Genomic DNA, 17,510 nt, shown 5'->3' on the forward strand with positions numbered 1-17,510 from the left:
AAAAGTGGCAAATGTAATTCAACCTGGAGGAGTCTTAATAAATTGGAGGATGCTGATAGGGGTAGAGGAAGTGAGAAACCATGGCATATATGTCCACAGGGCCTTGAATAAGATGGAAAAAAAATGGCATATGGGGTGGTTTCCTTCATTGGAAAAGGTAGTGAATACAAAACCAGAAATGTTGCCCTGCTATTGGAAGGCTATTATTAAATTAGAGGGGTGCAGAAAAGATTATACAAAGATGTTATCAGGCTGGAGGGTTTAAGTTATAAGGAGAGGCTGGGATATTTTTCACTGGAGCATAGGAGGTTGAGGGGTGACCTTATAGAGTATTATAAAATCATGAGGGGTAGAGATAAGGTAAATAGCAAAAGTTTCTTCCCAAGGGTTGGGGAGTTCAAAACCAGAAGGCATAATTATAAGATAAGAAGAGAAAGATTTAAAAGAGACCTATGGGGCAACTTTTTCACACAGAGGGTGGTTCATATGTGGAATGAACTGCCAAAGGAAGTGATGGATGCAGGTACAGTTACAACACCTAAGAGACATTTGGATAGGCACATGAAAAGGAAAGGTTTAGTAGTATATAGGCTAAGTTCAGGCAAGTGAGACCAATGTAATTCAGGATTCTTGGTTGGCATGGACAAGTTGGATTGAAGGCAGAAGTGGGTACCGCATGTACTGGAGATTAGGAGAGGAGATCAGGAAGGGCTTTTGCCTAAAATGTTGATTTTCCTGCTCCTTGGATGCTGCCTAACCTGCTGTGCTTTTCCAGCACCACTCTAAAGTTGGATTGAAGGGTCTGTTTCTGTGCTGTATGACATTATGACTCTATAGTGCTATAATTATAAAATACGTTGGTTAGGCTGCAGCTAGAGTTTTATTAACAGTTCCCGTCATCACATTGCTGTAGGGTCATAATAGCACTAGAGAGAATACAGAGTAGACTTACAAGGCTGTCACCATTGAAATCTAAAGATATGAAGAAATATAGGATAGTCTGGTGTTGAGTGTCCTCAAACTGCAGAAGCTGAGGAGTGACTTAATTAAGGTGTAAAAATCATTGAGGGGCTTGGATAGAGTGGACAGGCAGACCTTCTTTCCCTAACAGAGAAATCAATTAATAATGGAACAGGTTTAAGGTGGTTAGTAGAATTAGAGAGGGCCTAAGGTACATTTTATTCACCAGAAAGCGTTGGGTGTCTGGAATTTATTGTCAGATTTAAGGTTAAGATGGAAACCCTCAATTCATTTAAAAGGAACCTAGAACTGCACCTGAAATGCTGTAACCTGTAAAGCTAGGAACCAGGTTCACAGAAGTGGGATTGGAATGGGCTGTTAGTTTATTCCTGATGAAGGGCTTTTGCCCGAAACGTCGATTTCGCTGCTCGTTGGATGCTGCCTGAACTGCTGTGCTCTTCCAGCACCACTAATCCAGTATTTGGTTTTCAGCATCTGCAGTCATTGTTTTTACCTTGTTAGTTTATTCAGTCTGGGGAAAGCATGATGGGCTTAATAGCCTCTGTCTGTAGTGTAACTTTTCTATGACTCTAGGATTTTACTGGAGTTCAGCTCTTTTGTATCAAGGCTGTACTGAATGACCCTGGGCGTCAGTGTGTAGTAGGCAGTGTCACCTGGTAGCATTGTTGACAATCCCTTCCATCACTGCACTGACAAGATATTGGAATTCACAATAGCAGATTATCCTGAACAGCCGTGAACACATTTTGTCTAGTGCCAAATGCAGCACAGAAAGCATTTGCTGCAAACACCTTCCACTAGTGATCATGTGTCACACCATGAGGGGATGTATTGATCTTGCTTTCAACTACACAGCAAATTGATAACTGTGGAAAGGGTCCCTTCCGCCAATGGTGTGACCTTCATATATAAATTAGAGAACAACTCAAGAAGGAATTATGCATAACACCAAGGAGAAAATCATAACAGATTCTGTACTGCTGGTGAGAGAGAAGGCAGTACTAAATTTACGTAATGGAAATGATTATTAAAATGACATCAACAAACTAGGTAACCTGTAACTGGAAAATAATAATATCCAATAATTACAGGATTTTGGTGAGTAGAAAGTGATGCAATATTAATGCATAGACTTTGTCAGTGCATTTTTCTTCTGGGGATAAAAGAGCTTAAATGAGTTGCAGTTGGATATTTCTGGCTCTCCCATTCCTATTGCTCATCATCCAAAAAGACAAAAGCAGCCAATAGAAAACATTACCATTTTGTGATGTTCTTGCTAGATTGATGAGGAATTCATTTGGACACCAACAACTAACTCTAGAGTGGAACTTATGGGGACAGCAGATTTCAAGATTCTTCAAGTATGAAGAAACTGCAGAGTAGTCCATTTAAATTGGTTCCCCCCCACCAACTAACAAGCTAAGTGAACAATAGTCTCCACTGTCAACTAAATGTGGATTGAAAGCTCATAATTCAATGATGACATGAATGGCATAGTATGCAAGACTGATGTTTCCCCAAACCCTTAACATATATCATAATTCACCATGACATTCTGTGTACAAATGCTGGAAGTTAAGAACAGAATATGATCAGACATTCTAAAAAGAAAGGAAGACTTGGAGACACCATAAGGTACAGATACCTCACTTTATATACATACAGAATTATGTGGCTATTCAGATAAATACAGATCCCCCATTAAAAATCATCAAAATAAACATTTATAGTGCCTACAGTAAAACAAGTCAACAAAATTTCTCAATATTTGAGTTATTTTTACATTCTGTGTGGTTTTTTTTCCATTACAAGCAGATGCACAATTGGTCTTGTAGACCTTACCATGGTGGTTGAGGCAATCATAGATTATGCCTCTGGAATCATGGGTCTATGAAGGAATATTTGCAAATGAATTGCTGGAGTTCACCCCATGATTGCATTACTTATACAGTACATACACACAATCAAAAATTCCCTTTTTTGAAAAATATTTTTAAGTGACCTTCACAAAGTGCAGTTTATCTAATTAGCTGCAGAAGCTTTTTATAATGAAATGTTTTACAAGGCCACGTAGCACAATACACTTAATGCAATTCACTCACTTTTATTTTTATTTTAAATATCTGCTTTGCACTTTCCCTTTTTGCAAGAGGCAAGCTCCTTCAGTGGCATTACATACTACAGTTCAGATACTAAATTATCATTGGCAACTTAGTTATTTACAAAAATCAAACAAATCACAATTACTGTTTTGAAAGTACCCAGAGTCATTGGCATTTTTGAATTTCACTGTTAGTGTAGATATAGGCTCAATGAAATAAATTAATGCTAACCTTAAATGTTATTCACTCATTATGAATTTTCATGGAGAGTACAAGACTATCTTGTACATTGGCAAGAAAGAAAGATCAGAACTTAAGTGGGAAAGTTCCTTTTTTCTTAACATTAATATTAAACCTTTTGGTGAGTTGAATTTGAACTCATGTCCCAGAATCTCTATAATATATATATGATGAAATGACCCCAGAACAAGCAGGTTCCCATTCCCAGAGTATAGTTTTCTTTGCCAATAAAGCAACTGACTTTAACAGTACCACATTTGTTACAATGTGTTATTGGGCATGATGAGAACAAGAACAAATTTTCTCTTTCTCTAACATCCAAGATAGAAGCAATGAGGCTGTCTGTTCCCTTCAAAACTAAATAAATTCCTTTCTTTATTGGTCAGACTTAAAGTCAAGTTAAATACAAAGTATCCTCTCCATTGCTCAAATGTTTTATTCATCGATAGATGGTTTGATATTTATCTTCTTGATGGTTCAGATATTATTACATCTGGAAGCTAGATTTAGCACCACACTCTTATCATTTCAAACATATACTGCCATAGCCTGTTCATTCCATTTAACATTTTGCAATTCACTGAATACTTTGCAGGGCCATGTGCATGAGTTGCTCCATTTCAAAAAGTAAGCACCCACAGCAAAATATATTTTTTACTAAATAAACAGTAATTATTCAATGTAATTGGTAATGTTGAAATTTAAAACAGAATTCATACTTTGAACCTTTGTGATGTGATTTTGTTTTTCAGAAATATTGAACAGATTGTATAATAAATTATACTCTTTATTCTTACTCCAGGCTCTAGCTCTATGAAGCCAATATTATATGGAAAAGAGGAGAAACAAACAGCGTAGTCATCTCCTCTTCACTCATGAATCATAGTATAAAGAGGTCAAGTCCTTATCAGTCAGTGACCAACTTTCATGCCCTCATGACTCCAGATTTCTGAAGTACACATTTTACTTTTTCATAAAATCTAGTGGTTGGGTGGGCATTATTCTATGTATCCTCCATAAAACAGGCAGATAGTGATACTTTCAAAATAGTATTACTTGATTGCATAACTATGACCTATCTAATTAATGACTCCCAATTTTTTTTCTCTAATTTAAGATAGCTTACGTGTATAATCCTAACTATCACTGTATGGTTAACAGAAAGTTGTTGACATTGGATCTTTGAAAACATGTTACTCAGAATGTATTGACTTTCCCTTCCAAATATTAAAAAGTAATGTTGTATACAGATAGAATCTTGTTTTTGTATAGTGCATTGGAGAACATGCAATGAATCATGGTCTGATTTTTTTTAAATGCATTGCTAAGGACTCTGAGTTCTTTGAATAATCTAGTGTTGAACATTCTACAGAACTGTGGCAATTACTGAGGAATAAGGAAATAGGAAAGACTCTTCTCACCATCTGGGTAAGGCAACACTGACTTAATACACAGCTCATCAACACAATGGACATGTATTTACATTTCAGAGACAACACTGGCTATTCCCCATTAATATTGTAACCTAGGGATTAACACCTCACTAACGTTTTGAAAAATGTAAATAAAAATGATTTCATCTGTACAGAAAGTATTTTACAAATAACTTCTGAATAACTGATTCACATTTCTATTACAGTGGTTACATACAGATGTGATATTGTCACACCCTTCCTCTACCACAGATTGCCTTCTTCACTAATGCCTAGCAATGAGTAGGAAGAGGATGCATTTGAAAATTCAACGCTGTCTCTTACTGTTTTGTTTGGACATAAGTTCAGTGTCAGGTTAGGAACAGTCACAGTCAGAAAAATATTAATCGTATCATAAATAAACCTTTTGGCATAAGCAATAAGTTTAATGCTTTTCAAACATAATGATGGTATTCTTAAGAAGATGATTATTTCTTCCCATCTCTTTTCTATCTGGTATCAGTAAAATTGATGATTTGGGATTTTAAGATGTAATGTGTTATTAGAATTCCTTTCAAAGGGCTCAGCACCCCAGTATTCAGACGGTCAGTGTTAGGGATATGAATTTATGTGCTCCAATGTAAGAAATGTCAGTGCTATGAATGAACTGCTATACTTGCTCTGAATTTAATGTTACTACTGAGCACTTTGGGGACAAGTACAACGTTGATTAAATAGTAGCTAAAATACCCTTTATTCTGCCTTCAGCATTGTGTCTCAACCCCACTTTACATCAACTACACTAGTCATTCTTATTAACCTCATTGTGACACCTTTTGGTGTATGATGAGTTCCCTGTGGTTGTCAGAATAAAAAGCAGTCTAGCTATATTTCTGTTCAAGTTAAGAAAAATGAGGAAAAAAAGGTATTCCATTTCATTACTTTCATCTAGTCCTTGCAGGGGAATATCTTTTAAGATAAGTTTATAGTCGACAGTGAGAAAGTCCAGAAAGTCTAAGACCAGCTGATATTTTATCTTGGCAGATTGTCCTAAATGTTCATTAATGTAGTAAAACATTTTTTTTCAGTTTACAACTAGATACTGGTGTTAATTCATTTAATAGATACCAGACAATATCTTTAAAGCAATTTGGAGATATCTAACAGCAGATGAATAGAAGACATTTAATTTAAAAAGCATTTTACCAAGAAAGTAGTACTTGCGATATGAGTGTTTAATGGTTGAAATTCTTCTTTCCACTATTTTAATGCTTACATTAATCCATGTATTTTAAATGGGCTAATGCCACCAACAGGATAGCAGAGAGTGCCTTAAAAATGTGCTAAGTACTTTTCCACTAATATTATTGTTTAACCATAACTAAGAACTAATCTAGTTATTTATTTTATATAGAGTGAATTTAACCTAAATGGCAGCAAAGACTGAAAATGGTGTCTTTGTGTTTTACTGATCTGAATGGATTAAGAATGTTAAGATTACAGGAGCACTGGCATTGCAGCTTGTGCATTGTGCTTCATTATGGCATGTAAGTGTTTAACTTTACAATTTTGACATGGACAAGACCTTGTAACTTGGTTGTCATTATTAATAATCTTTTATATCAATGATGATTTTTCCTTGTAGATGGCTGAATGAAAGTGAGATGTTGGTGTTGACTATGGGTTTGCAGGTTGCATATGAGCCATATCTCATTCTTACAGACTTTCCCACAATGGGGCCTTCAGCTGCCACCTGGTAGGTTTGACTGCAGATTGTTAGTGTGAACAGCTGTATTCCCTTCTATGCCTCTTGCTGTTATCTCAGTGGTTTTACTTGTTGACCCAAAGATTCTAACATAATTTTAGTCAGATGGTCTTTGGGACATGGATCTTCATGGTGAGGGGCAAAGACATTAGGAAGTGGTCCACTGTTAGGCTGTGAATAACAGCTACACTTTAGCCAGCGATCAACATAAAGGAATGGGAAATTTTTAAAATGTGATAATATCAATCCAAGGAATTTTAATGGGCAAAATAGTTAGAAAATAATGTGAAGCTATAATTTACTGTTGTTAGCATTTTTTGTTACATAGATAAATTCTGAGAACTTTTATTTCAATGAAAGCAGTGAGCTTAAACAAGACATTATGGCCAGATTTTTTTTCATGCTATTTCATTCTGAACTGACAACTTGTTTTATTGTTCATGATTTGAATTGTAGAATTTTTATTTGGATGATATTGCTATTAATCTGTGGTGTAATATCATTTAAATTTGTGAATATAGTCAAGGATCCATTAAAAATTGTGAGCAGTAACAGTGCTATTCATCAGTGTGGCCTTTGATGAAACATAATCGAAATAACGTGGCTGCTTAGCAGACAGATGTTCTCAATGCCATACCAGTTTCTGCTTGTAAAACGATTCACCTAGGGAGTTTGCTGAACAAAGAGACCTTGGAGTGCAGGTTCATAGTTCCTTGAAAGTGGAGTCGCAGGTAGATAGCATAGTGAAGAAGGTGTTTGGTATGCTTTCCTTTATTGGTCAGAGTATTGAGTACAGGAGTTGGGAGGTCATGTTGCGGCTTTACAGGACATTGGTTAGGCCACTGTTGGAATATTGCATGCAATTCTGGTCTCCTTCCTATTGGAAAGATGTTGTGAAACTTGAAAGGGTTTAGAAAAGATATACAAGGACGTTGCCAGGGTTGGAGGATTTGAGCTACAGGGAGAGGCTGAACAGGCTGGGGCTGTTTTCCCTGGAGCGTCGGAGGCTGAGGGGTGACCTTATAGAGGTTTACAAAATTATGAGGGGCATGGATAGGATAAATAGACAAAGTCTTTTCCCTGGGGTCGGGGAATCCAGAACTAGAGGGCATAGGTTTAGGGTGAGAGGGAAAAGATATAAAAGAGACCTAAGAGGCAACCTTTTCACGCAGAGGGTGGTATGTGTATGGAATGAGCTGCCAGAGGATGTGGTGGAGGCTGGTACAATTGCAACATTTAAGAGGCATTTAGATGGGTATATGAATTGGAAGGGTTTGGAGGGATATGGGCCGGGTGCTGGCAGGTGGGACTAGATTGGGTTGGGATATCTGGTCGGCATGGACGGGTTGGACCGAAGGGTCTGATTCCATGCTGTACATCTCTATGACTCTATGACCAAACATCAAAATAATTTCATTTTATTTGATTTCATTCAGATTGAAAATCATTAACTTATGTATCAGAAAAAAACCCTCTAATAATTACAGTAGCAACTAACCAAGATGACAGCAGGATCTTTTCCTGTCCAAGCCACAGTCTAATGCTGAACCAGATTGTTTCCAACCTCCCTGTCATAATTGACCTTGAGATTATCTCCTCACCACTTATCCTCTTCATCACCAATATCACAAACATTTGGCTCTATATAATGTATATTCTGCATTCTCCTCTGCTACTGATCCAGAGCCATGTGTTTTTTTCTCTCTCCAGACTCAAGCAGGCCAATACTATTGGTTGACATCTGACCCTCCATGCTTCATCAACAGCTCATTCATAACTCTACACCAGATCTGGTCCATCCACTGGCAATGTGCTTGCTAATGTTCATTACTGCTCTCTTCATCGAGCTTCATGAAAAAGAAGGGCAGAGGAAAAGCCTTAAGGACATCCTCAAAGCATTCCTAAAAATAATGCAACATCCCCACCAGTTCATGGGAATCTCATGCTGCCCAAATTGGAGCAGAAATATCCACAGAGGTGCCAAACATTTAAACAGGCGCAAGCAGGAGAAGGAGAATGTGAAATCCCAAGCCTCTCACCCACCCATCTCAAATATTTTGGAAATGACTTGTATAAAATGGGGCCACAAGTTAAAGACTAGGCTCAAAAACAGAAATTGCTGGAAAAGCTCAGCAGGTCGGGCAGCATATGTGCAGAGTTAACGTTTCAGATCCGGGTAACTTTAACTCCGATTTCTCACCATAGATGCTGTCAGATCTGCTGAGCTTTATCAAGAATTTCTGTTTTTATTTCTCACTTCCAGCAGTTTTTCTTTTGTTCGGTTTTTAAAGTCTAGGCTACCAGCTTCTCCGAACTATCTTCATTATAAAATCTCACTCGCTGCCCAATCCCAAGCAAGAAACAGGATTGTATGCATTCAGGAAGAACATTTGCCTCCTGTGTCGGCAGTAAAGACATTGTAAAATATCAAGGATCCCTGCTGTCTCTCTGAGGAACCCTCAGTTCCTCGACACCCCATCTCTGAACTCATGCTGTTGCACGGCCAGCATCATGCTTATCATGCAAAGAGGTACCTAAATATGGTGCACGGTGTCCCCTTAAAGATAAACATTGCCATCAAGAAATTTAGAAACATGCACCAGTGTTTTGTGCAAGTTGGCAATAATGAAACACTTTTGAAAAGGGGGAAACCTTTCATTGAGAACTTGCTAAGTTTGATCTGGATGGTGATATCAATTCAAGTAGCTGCAACCGGCAAATGTCAGGAGGTGGTTCATTTTAAACAGGAGGTGCCCATAAACATCTCTCTTCGCCTTATAAATTAATCACTAAATTAATCCACAGAAAAGGAGCTGGCGCCCTGACTTCGTGTTTGAAACGCGCGGGTGACATTGACGTCAGCCTTCTTTGTTTTCTTTTACAGCGATTTGCAAGAACTGGTTGAAGGTGACTTGAATTTTGCCGTGTCGTTCCCTTCTCTACCATTACAATAAGAGCTAAGATTTGGAAAGGCCCTCAGCGCCGTGTACTGCGGCCTCGCCCTGCTCGCACGCAGCGCCGATTACATAGAGGGAGAAATTCCTGATCATTGGCGCAACTCTTGATTCAGCACAGGGCGAAACCTTTTCAAAGTCTTGGGTTTCATTGTCAAAATAATGTTACCCATTTCCTTTCAACGTCATTGGATCCATCAAATAGATAGTTTAAGTGAGTGGGCAAAGGCCTGATAGATGGGGTACAATTTTACTAAATGTGAAATCATCTATTTGGACAGGATTAACAGTAAAAAGGGCTATGACTTGAATGGTAAGGAATTGCAGCACACTGCTATGAAGAGAGACTTGGGTATCTGGATCACAGAAGGTTAGTCTGCAGGTGCAATAGGTAATTAGGAAGGCAAATGGAATGTTGTCCCTGCATCGCTAAAGGGATTGATTATAAAATCAGAGAGTTTATGTTGCAGCTGTATAGGGTGCTAGTGAGGGCACAGTTGGAGTACTGTGCAGTTTTGGTCTCCTTACTTGAGAAAGAATATACTGGCACTAGAAGGGGTGCAGAGGAGGTTCAGGAAGTTGATTCGGAGTTGTGAGTGTTGGCTTATGAGGAGAGACAATAGACCGTGATTGTATTCACTGGAATTTAGAAAAATAAGGTGGATCTTTTGAAACATATAAAATTAGGAAGGGAATGGATAAGTTAGAAGTAGAGAGGATGTTTCCACTGGCAGGTGAAGCTAGGACAAGAGGGCAAAGTGTCAAAATTAGAGGGAGCAGATTTAGGACAGATTTGAGAAGGAACTTCTTCACCCAGAGGGTTGTGAATCTATGGAATTCTCTGCCCAGTGAAGTGGATGAGGCTTCCTCAGTTAATGCTTTTAAAGCTAAGGTAGATAATTTCTTAAACAATAAAGGTATCAAGAGTTATGGTGAGAGGGCGGGTAAGTGGAGCTGAGGCCACAAAACGATCAGCCATGATATTATTGAATGGCGGAGCGGGCTCGAAGGGTCAGATGGCTTACTGCTCCTGGTTCTTATGTTCTCATGTAACTAGCACCATAAGCTGAGCAGATAACGTAAAGACCAATGTGGAAATCTACAAGCGATATAACCAGCAAGGTCCTCCCAATCAGTAAGATAATCACCTCAGCAATGTAAGAGAAACTATACAAGCTAAAACCTCATGGTGTAGTGATCATGGCCCTGCCGCTGACCGGGGCAGCCTATGTTCAAATGTTGGTTAAAATTCAAACTCATAACTTGTCAGAATCTTAAAAGTTTCTGTCTAGTACCAGCTTGTGTTTGAAAACGGTTGTTAACACTGGGCTGCAAGTTTACACCCTTCTGTCAGGATGTAGTTAAATTCCAATTTCCTCGGACGCAATTTGTGGAGAGAGACACTGCAGTGTCTCAATACTACGTGCTTCTAAAAATTTAAAGAGGCGTTTTATGGTGTTCAGGGAACAGATTTCAATTTGATCCTGGAATGCGGTAAAAAAAAGTGTTGTTGCGGAGTTCAGATTGCACAATTCCAATCCAGTAATAACATAAATGGAAATCGCTTGAGAAACTCAGCAGGTCTGACAGCATCTGTGGGGAGAGGAACAGAGTTGACGTTTCCAACCTAATCATAACTGTGAAGAACATGTTCTGAAGAAGGGTTGCTGGACTCAAAAAGTTAAACTCTGCTTTCTCTCTCCACAGATACTGCCAGACCTGCAGAGTATCTCCAGCACTTCCTGTTTTTGTTTCAGGTCCTCGGCATCCGAGGTCCGTTGTTTTAACAGTGCTAATCTCTGCTGTTCAGTAAGTACTCCTGCAGTCAAAAGTGGGAAAAGGCAGAATCCGGGACAGCTCGAGCTATCTCGAGCAATTTTCACTCGTTTCTTTGTATAGAGTGACCTGTTTAAACGCAGTTGTTAAGAATCTCACTGCCGGTGCCTTTTAAAAAAAGTAATTTGGAAACAGAAAAGTAAGTTTTTTGTTAACGGCTCGGTTTTGTTTTCACATTGAAAACAGATAACAATGATCCCATCCGGCGGGCTTGCTTCCGGGGTGTCTGCGCCTTTAAGAAGCGCTGCATTGGGGCGTTGTAGCTAGTTCTCTTTTAGGAGACACGTGCTTTGCAAATCTCAGCCTTGTGTGGTTTTGGAGCGGTTGGCACATTGCATCAGTAAAATCTGACTATCAACTGTCTACCAAATGTTATGGGTGGGCATTAAGTGATTGTTTTTGTTTCAATTTGAACAGGACTGGTGAGATATTAGTTGAAAGAGTTGGTTAATTTCAGTTGCCCTTGTCGAAGCGCAGTGCCTCGATTTCCTCCTGCTCATTGAATAGACATTTCTCATTTGTGGACGTGACTTTAAAGTATCTGGTCAAACCCAGGAACATCTAAATAGACCTACATGATGCGTACGGTGTGTTTGTTTGTACGTTTCTCCAGAAAAGCACGTCGCCTTCCTCCTGTTCCTGTCGAGCCAGCCTGGTCAGTTTGGTAGACTGTCCAGTCCCAGGGACGCTGCGTGCTGCTTGGCTCGGAGCCGAAGATTCTCGATGCTGGTCGTTTTGCTGTTGAGATTGGGCAGGGCGCTCGACGCTTGCAGGATCGGGCTCGACCACACTTGCTGGGCGTGCGAGAGCGACTGGTAGTAGGACTGGCAGTGGAGAGAGCTGATGGGCGCTACATTCATATTCATGCCCAGGTATGGCATGGCCGGCGGGCTCCCCATGTCGAAGGAAGAGTAGTGGACGAGGTTGTTGGTCGCTGCCATGTGCTGACGGAACTGCTCTTGCAGCCGGAACAGGCTGAGAGGAGAGGACGAGTAGGAGTGAGTTTGCACCAGGTTACTCCCGCTGCTGGAGGCAGGTGTCCCTGTCGTGTTTATCGGCGAATCTGTTAGAGGCAATGGGGTACAAGAAAGGTGCACCTTTAGTCAGAGTGTAATCTTACTTTTGTGTCGAAATCATGGAGGGTTTATGCTTTTCTGAGGTAATTCAAACGAACACATTAAATAACACAGGGCACATGGACTGCAGCGGTTCAAGAAGGCATCTCACCATTACCTTCCCAAAAACAACTCGCGACGGGCAATAAATGCTGACCCAGCCAGCAACTCAGCAGTGTCTTTTTTTTTAAACTCAACTGCTTTGCATAGTCGTATTCACATCTGTGAAATATCAGCTATACTGTGTTTGACGTGTGCATCACATTTCCCATCGAGCGTTGCCACATTCGCCAAAGTTAGCATGGTGCTGGAAAAGCACAGCATCCGAGGAGCAGGAAAATCGAAGTTTCGGGCAAAAACCCTTCATCAGGAATGAGGCTGGAAAGATAAATGGGAGGGGGAGGGGTGGGGCTGGGGAGAAGGTAACTGAGAGTGCAATAGGTGGATGGAGGTGGGGGTGAAGGTGATAGGTCAGAGGGGAGGGTGGAGCGGATTGGTGGGACAGGTCATGAGGACTGTGCTGAGCTGGAAGGTTGGAACTGGGATTAGATGGGGGAAGGGGGAATGAGGAAACCGGTGGAGTCCACATTGATGCCCCGGGGTTGATTAGCCAGCCTGTCCACAGCATGACCACACATTCCCTGCTGAGGGCGTCTGAACTAAGCAAACTCGTTCATGCTTCACACTCCCATATCCTCCATAAGGCAGTGCAGACCATCGCAGAGACTGTCTCTTTTGGAGGGCCCATTGGCCATATCCTGCAGGGAGAAAGTGAGGACTGCAGATGCTGGCGATCAGAGTCGGGAGTGTGGTGCTGGAAAAGCACAGCAGGAATCCCGATGAAGGGCTTATGCCCGAAACGTCGATTTTCCTGCTCCTGGGATGCTGCCTGACTTGCTGTGCTTTTCCAGGATCACACTCTGGACCCATATCCTGCAGGGGGAGTGAAGCCTCCCATTCTCTCCAATCACCTCGACCCCATCCCCTGGTTGCCAAATCCCTCTCGCTGTATATTCATTCACAGAGCCGATGCTTGAGATCTCTACACGCTTGGGCCAGTTTTCGTTTTGATTTTTTGAGAATGAACGCCGTTCGGGGTTGGAGTTAACCTTGATGTCTCCTCTTTACACAGACATCAGAACCTCCTCCCAGGTCACCCGAGTGGATTTGACCCCCACGCCCCAGCTTTGAACGGACTGCAAGGCGCCACGGAGCCCTATAGCGGCCTCTGGGACTGGGAAGGAGTCTGTTATCCCATTCCATTTGCCACTTTACCGCTGAGGAGCAATGTGGGTGTGTGGGGTTGGGGAATTAGACTCGAAAGAATGGAGGCTGAGGTATCCAGGGCAGCTCATTAGCGTAAGCAGGTACACTCTGTTGTCAGGGTGGATTGTCACTGAGTCTTAAATCAAAGTTTGTACAAGTGAAAGGGGCTTTAACTCGTTCCATTCTCAGCTCCGCGGTGATATGCAATTAATTCAAACACTACTCTGCTAAATCCACCTGGTAACCACAAAAATCACATCAGCTTGTAGTCAAACAATGAACTCATCGGTCCTGACAGTCCTTGCTTTCATTCGCCTCCATTTGAAACCTGACGAGCTGTCAGAAAGCTAATCATTGGAAATATGAGCTTTATCTGATCAAAACCAATGTGACACCGACGCCAGGAGATTGAGTGGAAAATCCCCATCCAAACCTCTTCCCCACGCCCGCCTGTTTCATTAGGAGGGGAATTTTGGACCATTAAAGTGCCGAGCTTTTCAAATCGGAGACAGCAAGGGACCAACAGAGATTGCCGAGCTGAGGCTGCATGGGAACAAGGAGTCAGACCAGTCCAGGACGTCAGTTAATCAAAAAAAAATCGTTCGTTACTAAGGTACATCAACGCAGGTATTAGTTTCACTGGAGATGCACACAATCTGATTTGCATATTCAGTTTCTTATATAATGTCTTTTTTTGTTTGTTATTTCCTTTTTAATCTACTATTTTTTTTCTAATGTATTCTTTCTCTTCTATACTCTAATAATTTAACCAGGCTCTAAAGCTTCGAATCTTTTCTGTATGTGTCATTTGAATCACAAGACGCAGAAGAAGACCATTCGGCCTACTGAGGCCATGCTAGCTTTCTGTACAGCAATCCAGTGAGTGTCGTTCCCCTGCTCTCTCACGTGGCCCTGTGCGATGAAGTGGTTGATGATCTCCGCTTCCTGCACGCTGCTAGGCAAAACGTTTCAAATCACTGCCACTGAGAATCTCACACAGTTCTTCCTTAAAACCCTAAATCTCTGTCTCTTCCCACCCCCAACCCGTTCTGGTAGGATCAGCAAATGGAAACAGCTCTACCCTGTCCACCTTATACCTGTCATCTCCCTGAACACACCTCTTTGAAATATCCTCCAAATTCCTTTACTGCATCGAGATTGACATCAGCCTCTGCATCTGTTACCCACATCAAGAATTGTACATTTATTGGGTTTATAATCGTTGCTAAACATTCACACAACAGACAAGCCAGCATACATTTATGTAAGTATGCCTGTTCCACAAGGGAAAGTATGTCTTTTGCAGATGAATCTGAACCTGCCGAATAGAATGAGCAAAGAAATAAACCGGAAAGGCTCACCATTCTGTCAGGGTGAACAGTCTCTCGGCTGTTGCCTTGAGATCTCCCTAGTTAAGCTTTACCACATCTGAGCAGCTCCTCTCACATTCAGGATGACTGGTTTCCACCTGTGAGGAGATTTCCTGTTTCCACCGCCAGAAAGCTTTACAGACAAATTTGAAGATTTGAGAGAGAGTTGGATTACTGTGAACATTTTCAGGGCCTTGTCTAAAGAAAGCTATGCTGTCATTGGAGGCAATCCAGAGAAGGTTGACACGGTTGATACTGGAGAGGGAGGGACAGTCTTATCAGAATGGGTTAGGCCTGCACCCATTGGAATTTAGAAGAGTGAGAGGCCACCTTATAGAAACATGCAAAAGTCTTAGAGGATTTGACAGGGGAGTTGAGGAGAAGTCATTTTCTCCTTGTGGACCAGAGGGGAGAATCTCAGAATAAGGGGTGGCATATTTAAAACAGAGATGTGGAAGATTTCCTTTTTTTTTGGTAAATAAGTGAATCTGTGAAATTAAATCTGTAGAAGGCTGGGCTGTTAAATCCATTTAAAGCCATGATAGACAAATGTTTAAGAAGAGAATCAAGATTATCGGGAAAAGGTAGAGAAGTGGGAGTTGAGGAAGACGAGAGCTAAAGAATGTTAATATGCGAGGTTGGCAATTTAACATCATTTTCAAACAAATTAACTGGAACCTGGCAGGAGCCCCGTGAATTTGATTGAAAGCTATTCCTTCTCTGGGTCGGAGCAAGAGTCAGAGAGCCTGTTTCTGAGATCTAATCAAATGACAAACGTTGCAAATGCATTTGAACCGCAAGTTGACCAGCTTTCAGTCTCCTCCCCATCACTCAGATACAAACAGAAAGCTCATCTTTACCTGCTTTCGGGCTTCCCCGTTTGCAGGTTGCTGGTTTGCTGTCGGGGCTGCAGCTCTTCTCTTGCTTAAACTCCTCTGCCGGCGATTTATACTCTCGCTCTCTGTCTGTCCGCTCCTCTGCTGATGATTCACTGTCTGACTGCTCGGCCGAGGTGACATTTAACTCGATGTTAATCGGCTCGCCGCCAGCACTGCGTGGCTCGCTGACTTCTGAGCAGCCCTGAGTTTCTGTGGCTGGTTTCTCGGCTTTCGTCTCCTCCTGGCTCATTTCGGCCTCTTTCTGTTTCTGGAGTTGCTCTTTCTGCAAGCTGCGTTGCTTCTTTCGAAACTTGGCGCGGCGGTTTTTAAACCATACCTGGAAACATTCGAGGAAGACATGGCAAAACCCAAACCATCACACTGCAGTGTGGAGGGCACAAGTTCAAAGGTTGCGGACCAGACAATACTTAAGAGTGATCCAGCACGGAAACAGGCCCTGCCGTCAAACCCCATGCCGAGCAAGTTTCCCAAACTAAACTAGCCCCACTTCCCTGTGTTCGGCTCAAAGCCCTCTAAACCGTTCCTATTCATGCACCTGTCCAAATGTCTTTTAAATTACAACGGGACCTTGACCAGATGGGCCAATGGACTGAGAAGTGGTAGATGGTGTTTAATTTTGATAACTGCGAGGTGCTGTATTTTGGGAAAGCAAATCTTTATACACTTAATGGTAAGGTCCGAGGGAGTGTTGCTGAACAAAGTGACCTTGGAGTGCAGGTTCATAGCTCCTTGAAAGTGGGGTCGCAGGTAGATAGGATAGTGAAGAAGGCATTTGGAATGCTTTCTTTTATTGGTCAGAGTATTGAGTACAGGAGTTGGCAGGACATGTTGCGGCTGTACAGGACATTGGTTAGGCCACTTTTGGAATATTGTGTGCAATTCTGGTCTCCCTCCTACAGGAATGATGTTGTGAAACTTGAAAGAGTTCAGAAAAGATTTACAAGGATGTTGTCAGGGTTGGAGGATTTGAGCTACAGGGAGAGGCTGAACAGGCTGGGGCTGTTTTCCCTGGAGCGCGGAGGCTGAGGGGAGACCTTGTAGAGGTTTATAAAATCATGAGGGGCATGGATAGATGGACAAAGTCTTTTCCCTGGGGTGGGGACAGTCCATAACTAGAAGGCATAGGTTTACGATGAGAGGGGAAAGATATAAAAGAGACCTAAGGGGCAACCTTTTCATGCAGAGGGTGGTGCATGTATAGAATGAGTTGCCAGAGGAAGTGGTGGAGGCTCGTACTATTGCAACATTTAAAAGGCTCTGGATAGGTATATAAATAGGAAGGGTTTGGAGGGATATGGGCCTGGTGCCGACAGGTGGGGCTAGATTAGGTTGGGATATCTGGTCAGCATGGACAAGTTGGGCCAAAAGGTCATTCCACACACAAACCACCCTCTGTGTGCGAACGTTGCCCCTCCGGTCCATTTTAAATCTTTCTCCTCTCATCTTAAAAACATGCCCCCTAGTTTTGAACTCTCTGACCCAAGGGAAAACACTTCTGCTATTTGCCTTATCTATAGCCCTCATTATTTTATAAATGTCTATAAGGTCACCCCTCAAACTCCTTTGTTCC

General features: G+C 41.6%; 1 protein-coding gene across 2 annotated transcripts in view; it reads right to left on the bottom strand.

Annotated features, from left to right (window-relative positions):
- Positions 1-2,632: 2,632 nt before the first annotated feature.
- dmbx1b (diencephalon/mesencephalon homeobox 1b) overlaps positions 2,633-17,510 on the bottom strand; it is a 54,293-nt gene continuing 39,415 nt past the window's right edge. For both annotated transcript variants that reach the window (XM_072574479.1, XM_072574480.1), the window contains 2 exons: positions 15,902-16,256; positions 2,633-12,353 (listed from right to left, as the gene is read on the bottom strand). In XM_072574479.1, the coding sequence (XP_072430580.1) occupies positions 11,947-12,353; positions 15,902-16,256 (762 nt within the window). In that variant the 3' untranslated portion in view covers positions 2,633-11,946. The remainder of the gene's footprint in view (positions 12,354-15,901; positions 16,257-17,510) is intronic.

The sequence above is a fragment of the Chiloscyllium punctatum genome, chromosome 7 (genome assembly GCF_047496795.1).
Source record: "Chiloscyllium punctatum isolate Juve2018m chromosome 7, sChiPun1.3, whole genome shotgun sequence".
NCBI classification, from domain to species: Eukaryota; Metazoa; Chordata; class Chondrichthyes; order Orectolobiformes; family Hemiscylliidae; genus Chiloscyllium; species Chiloscyllium punctatum.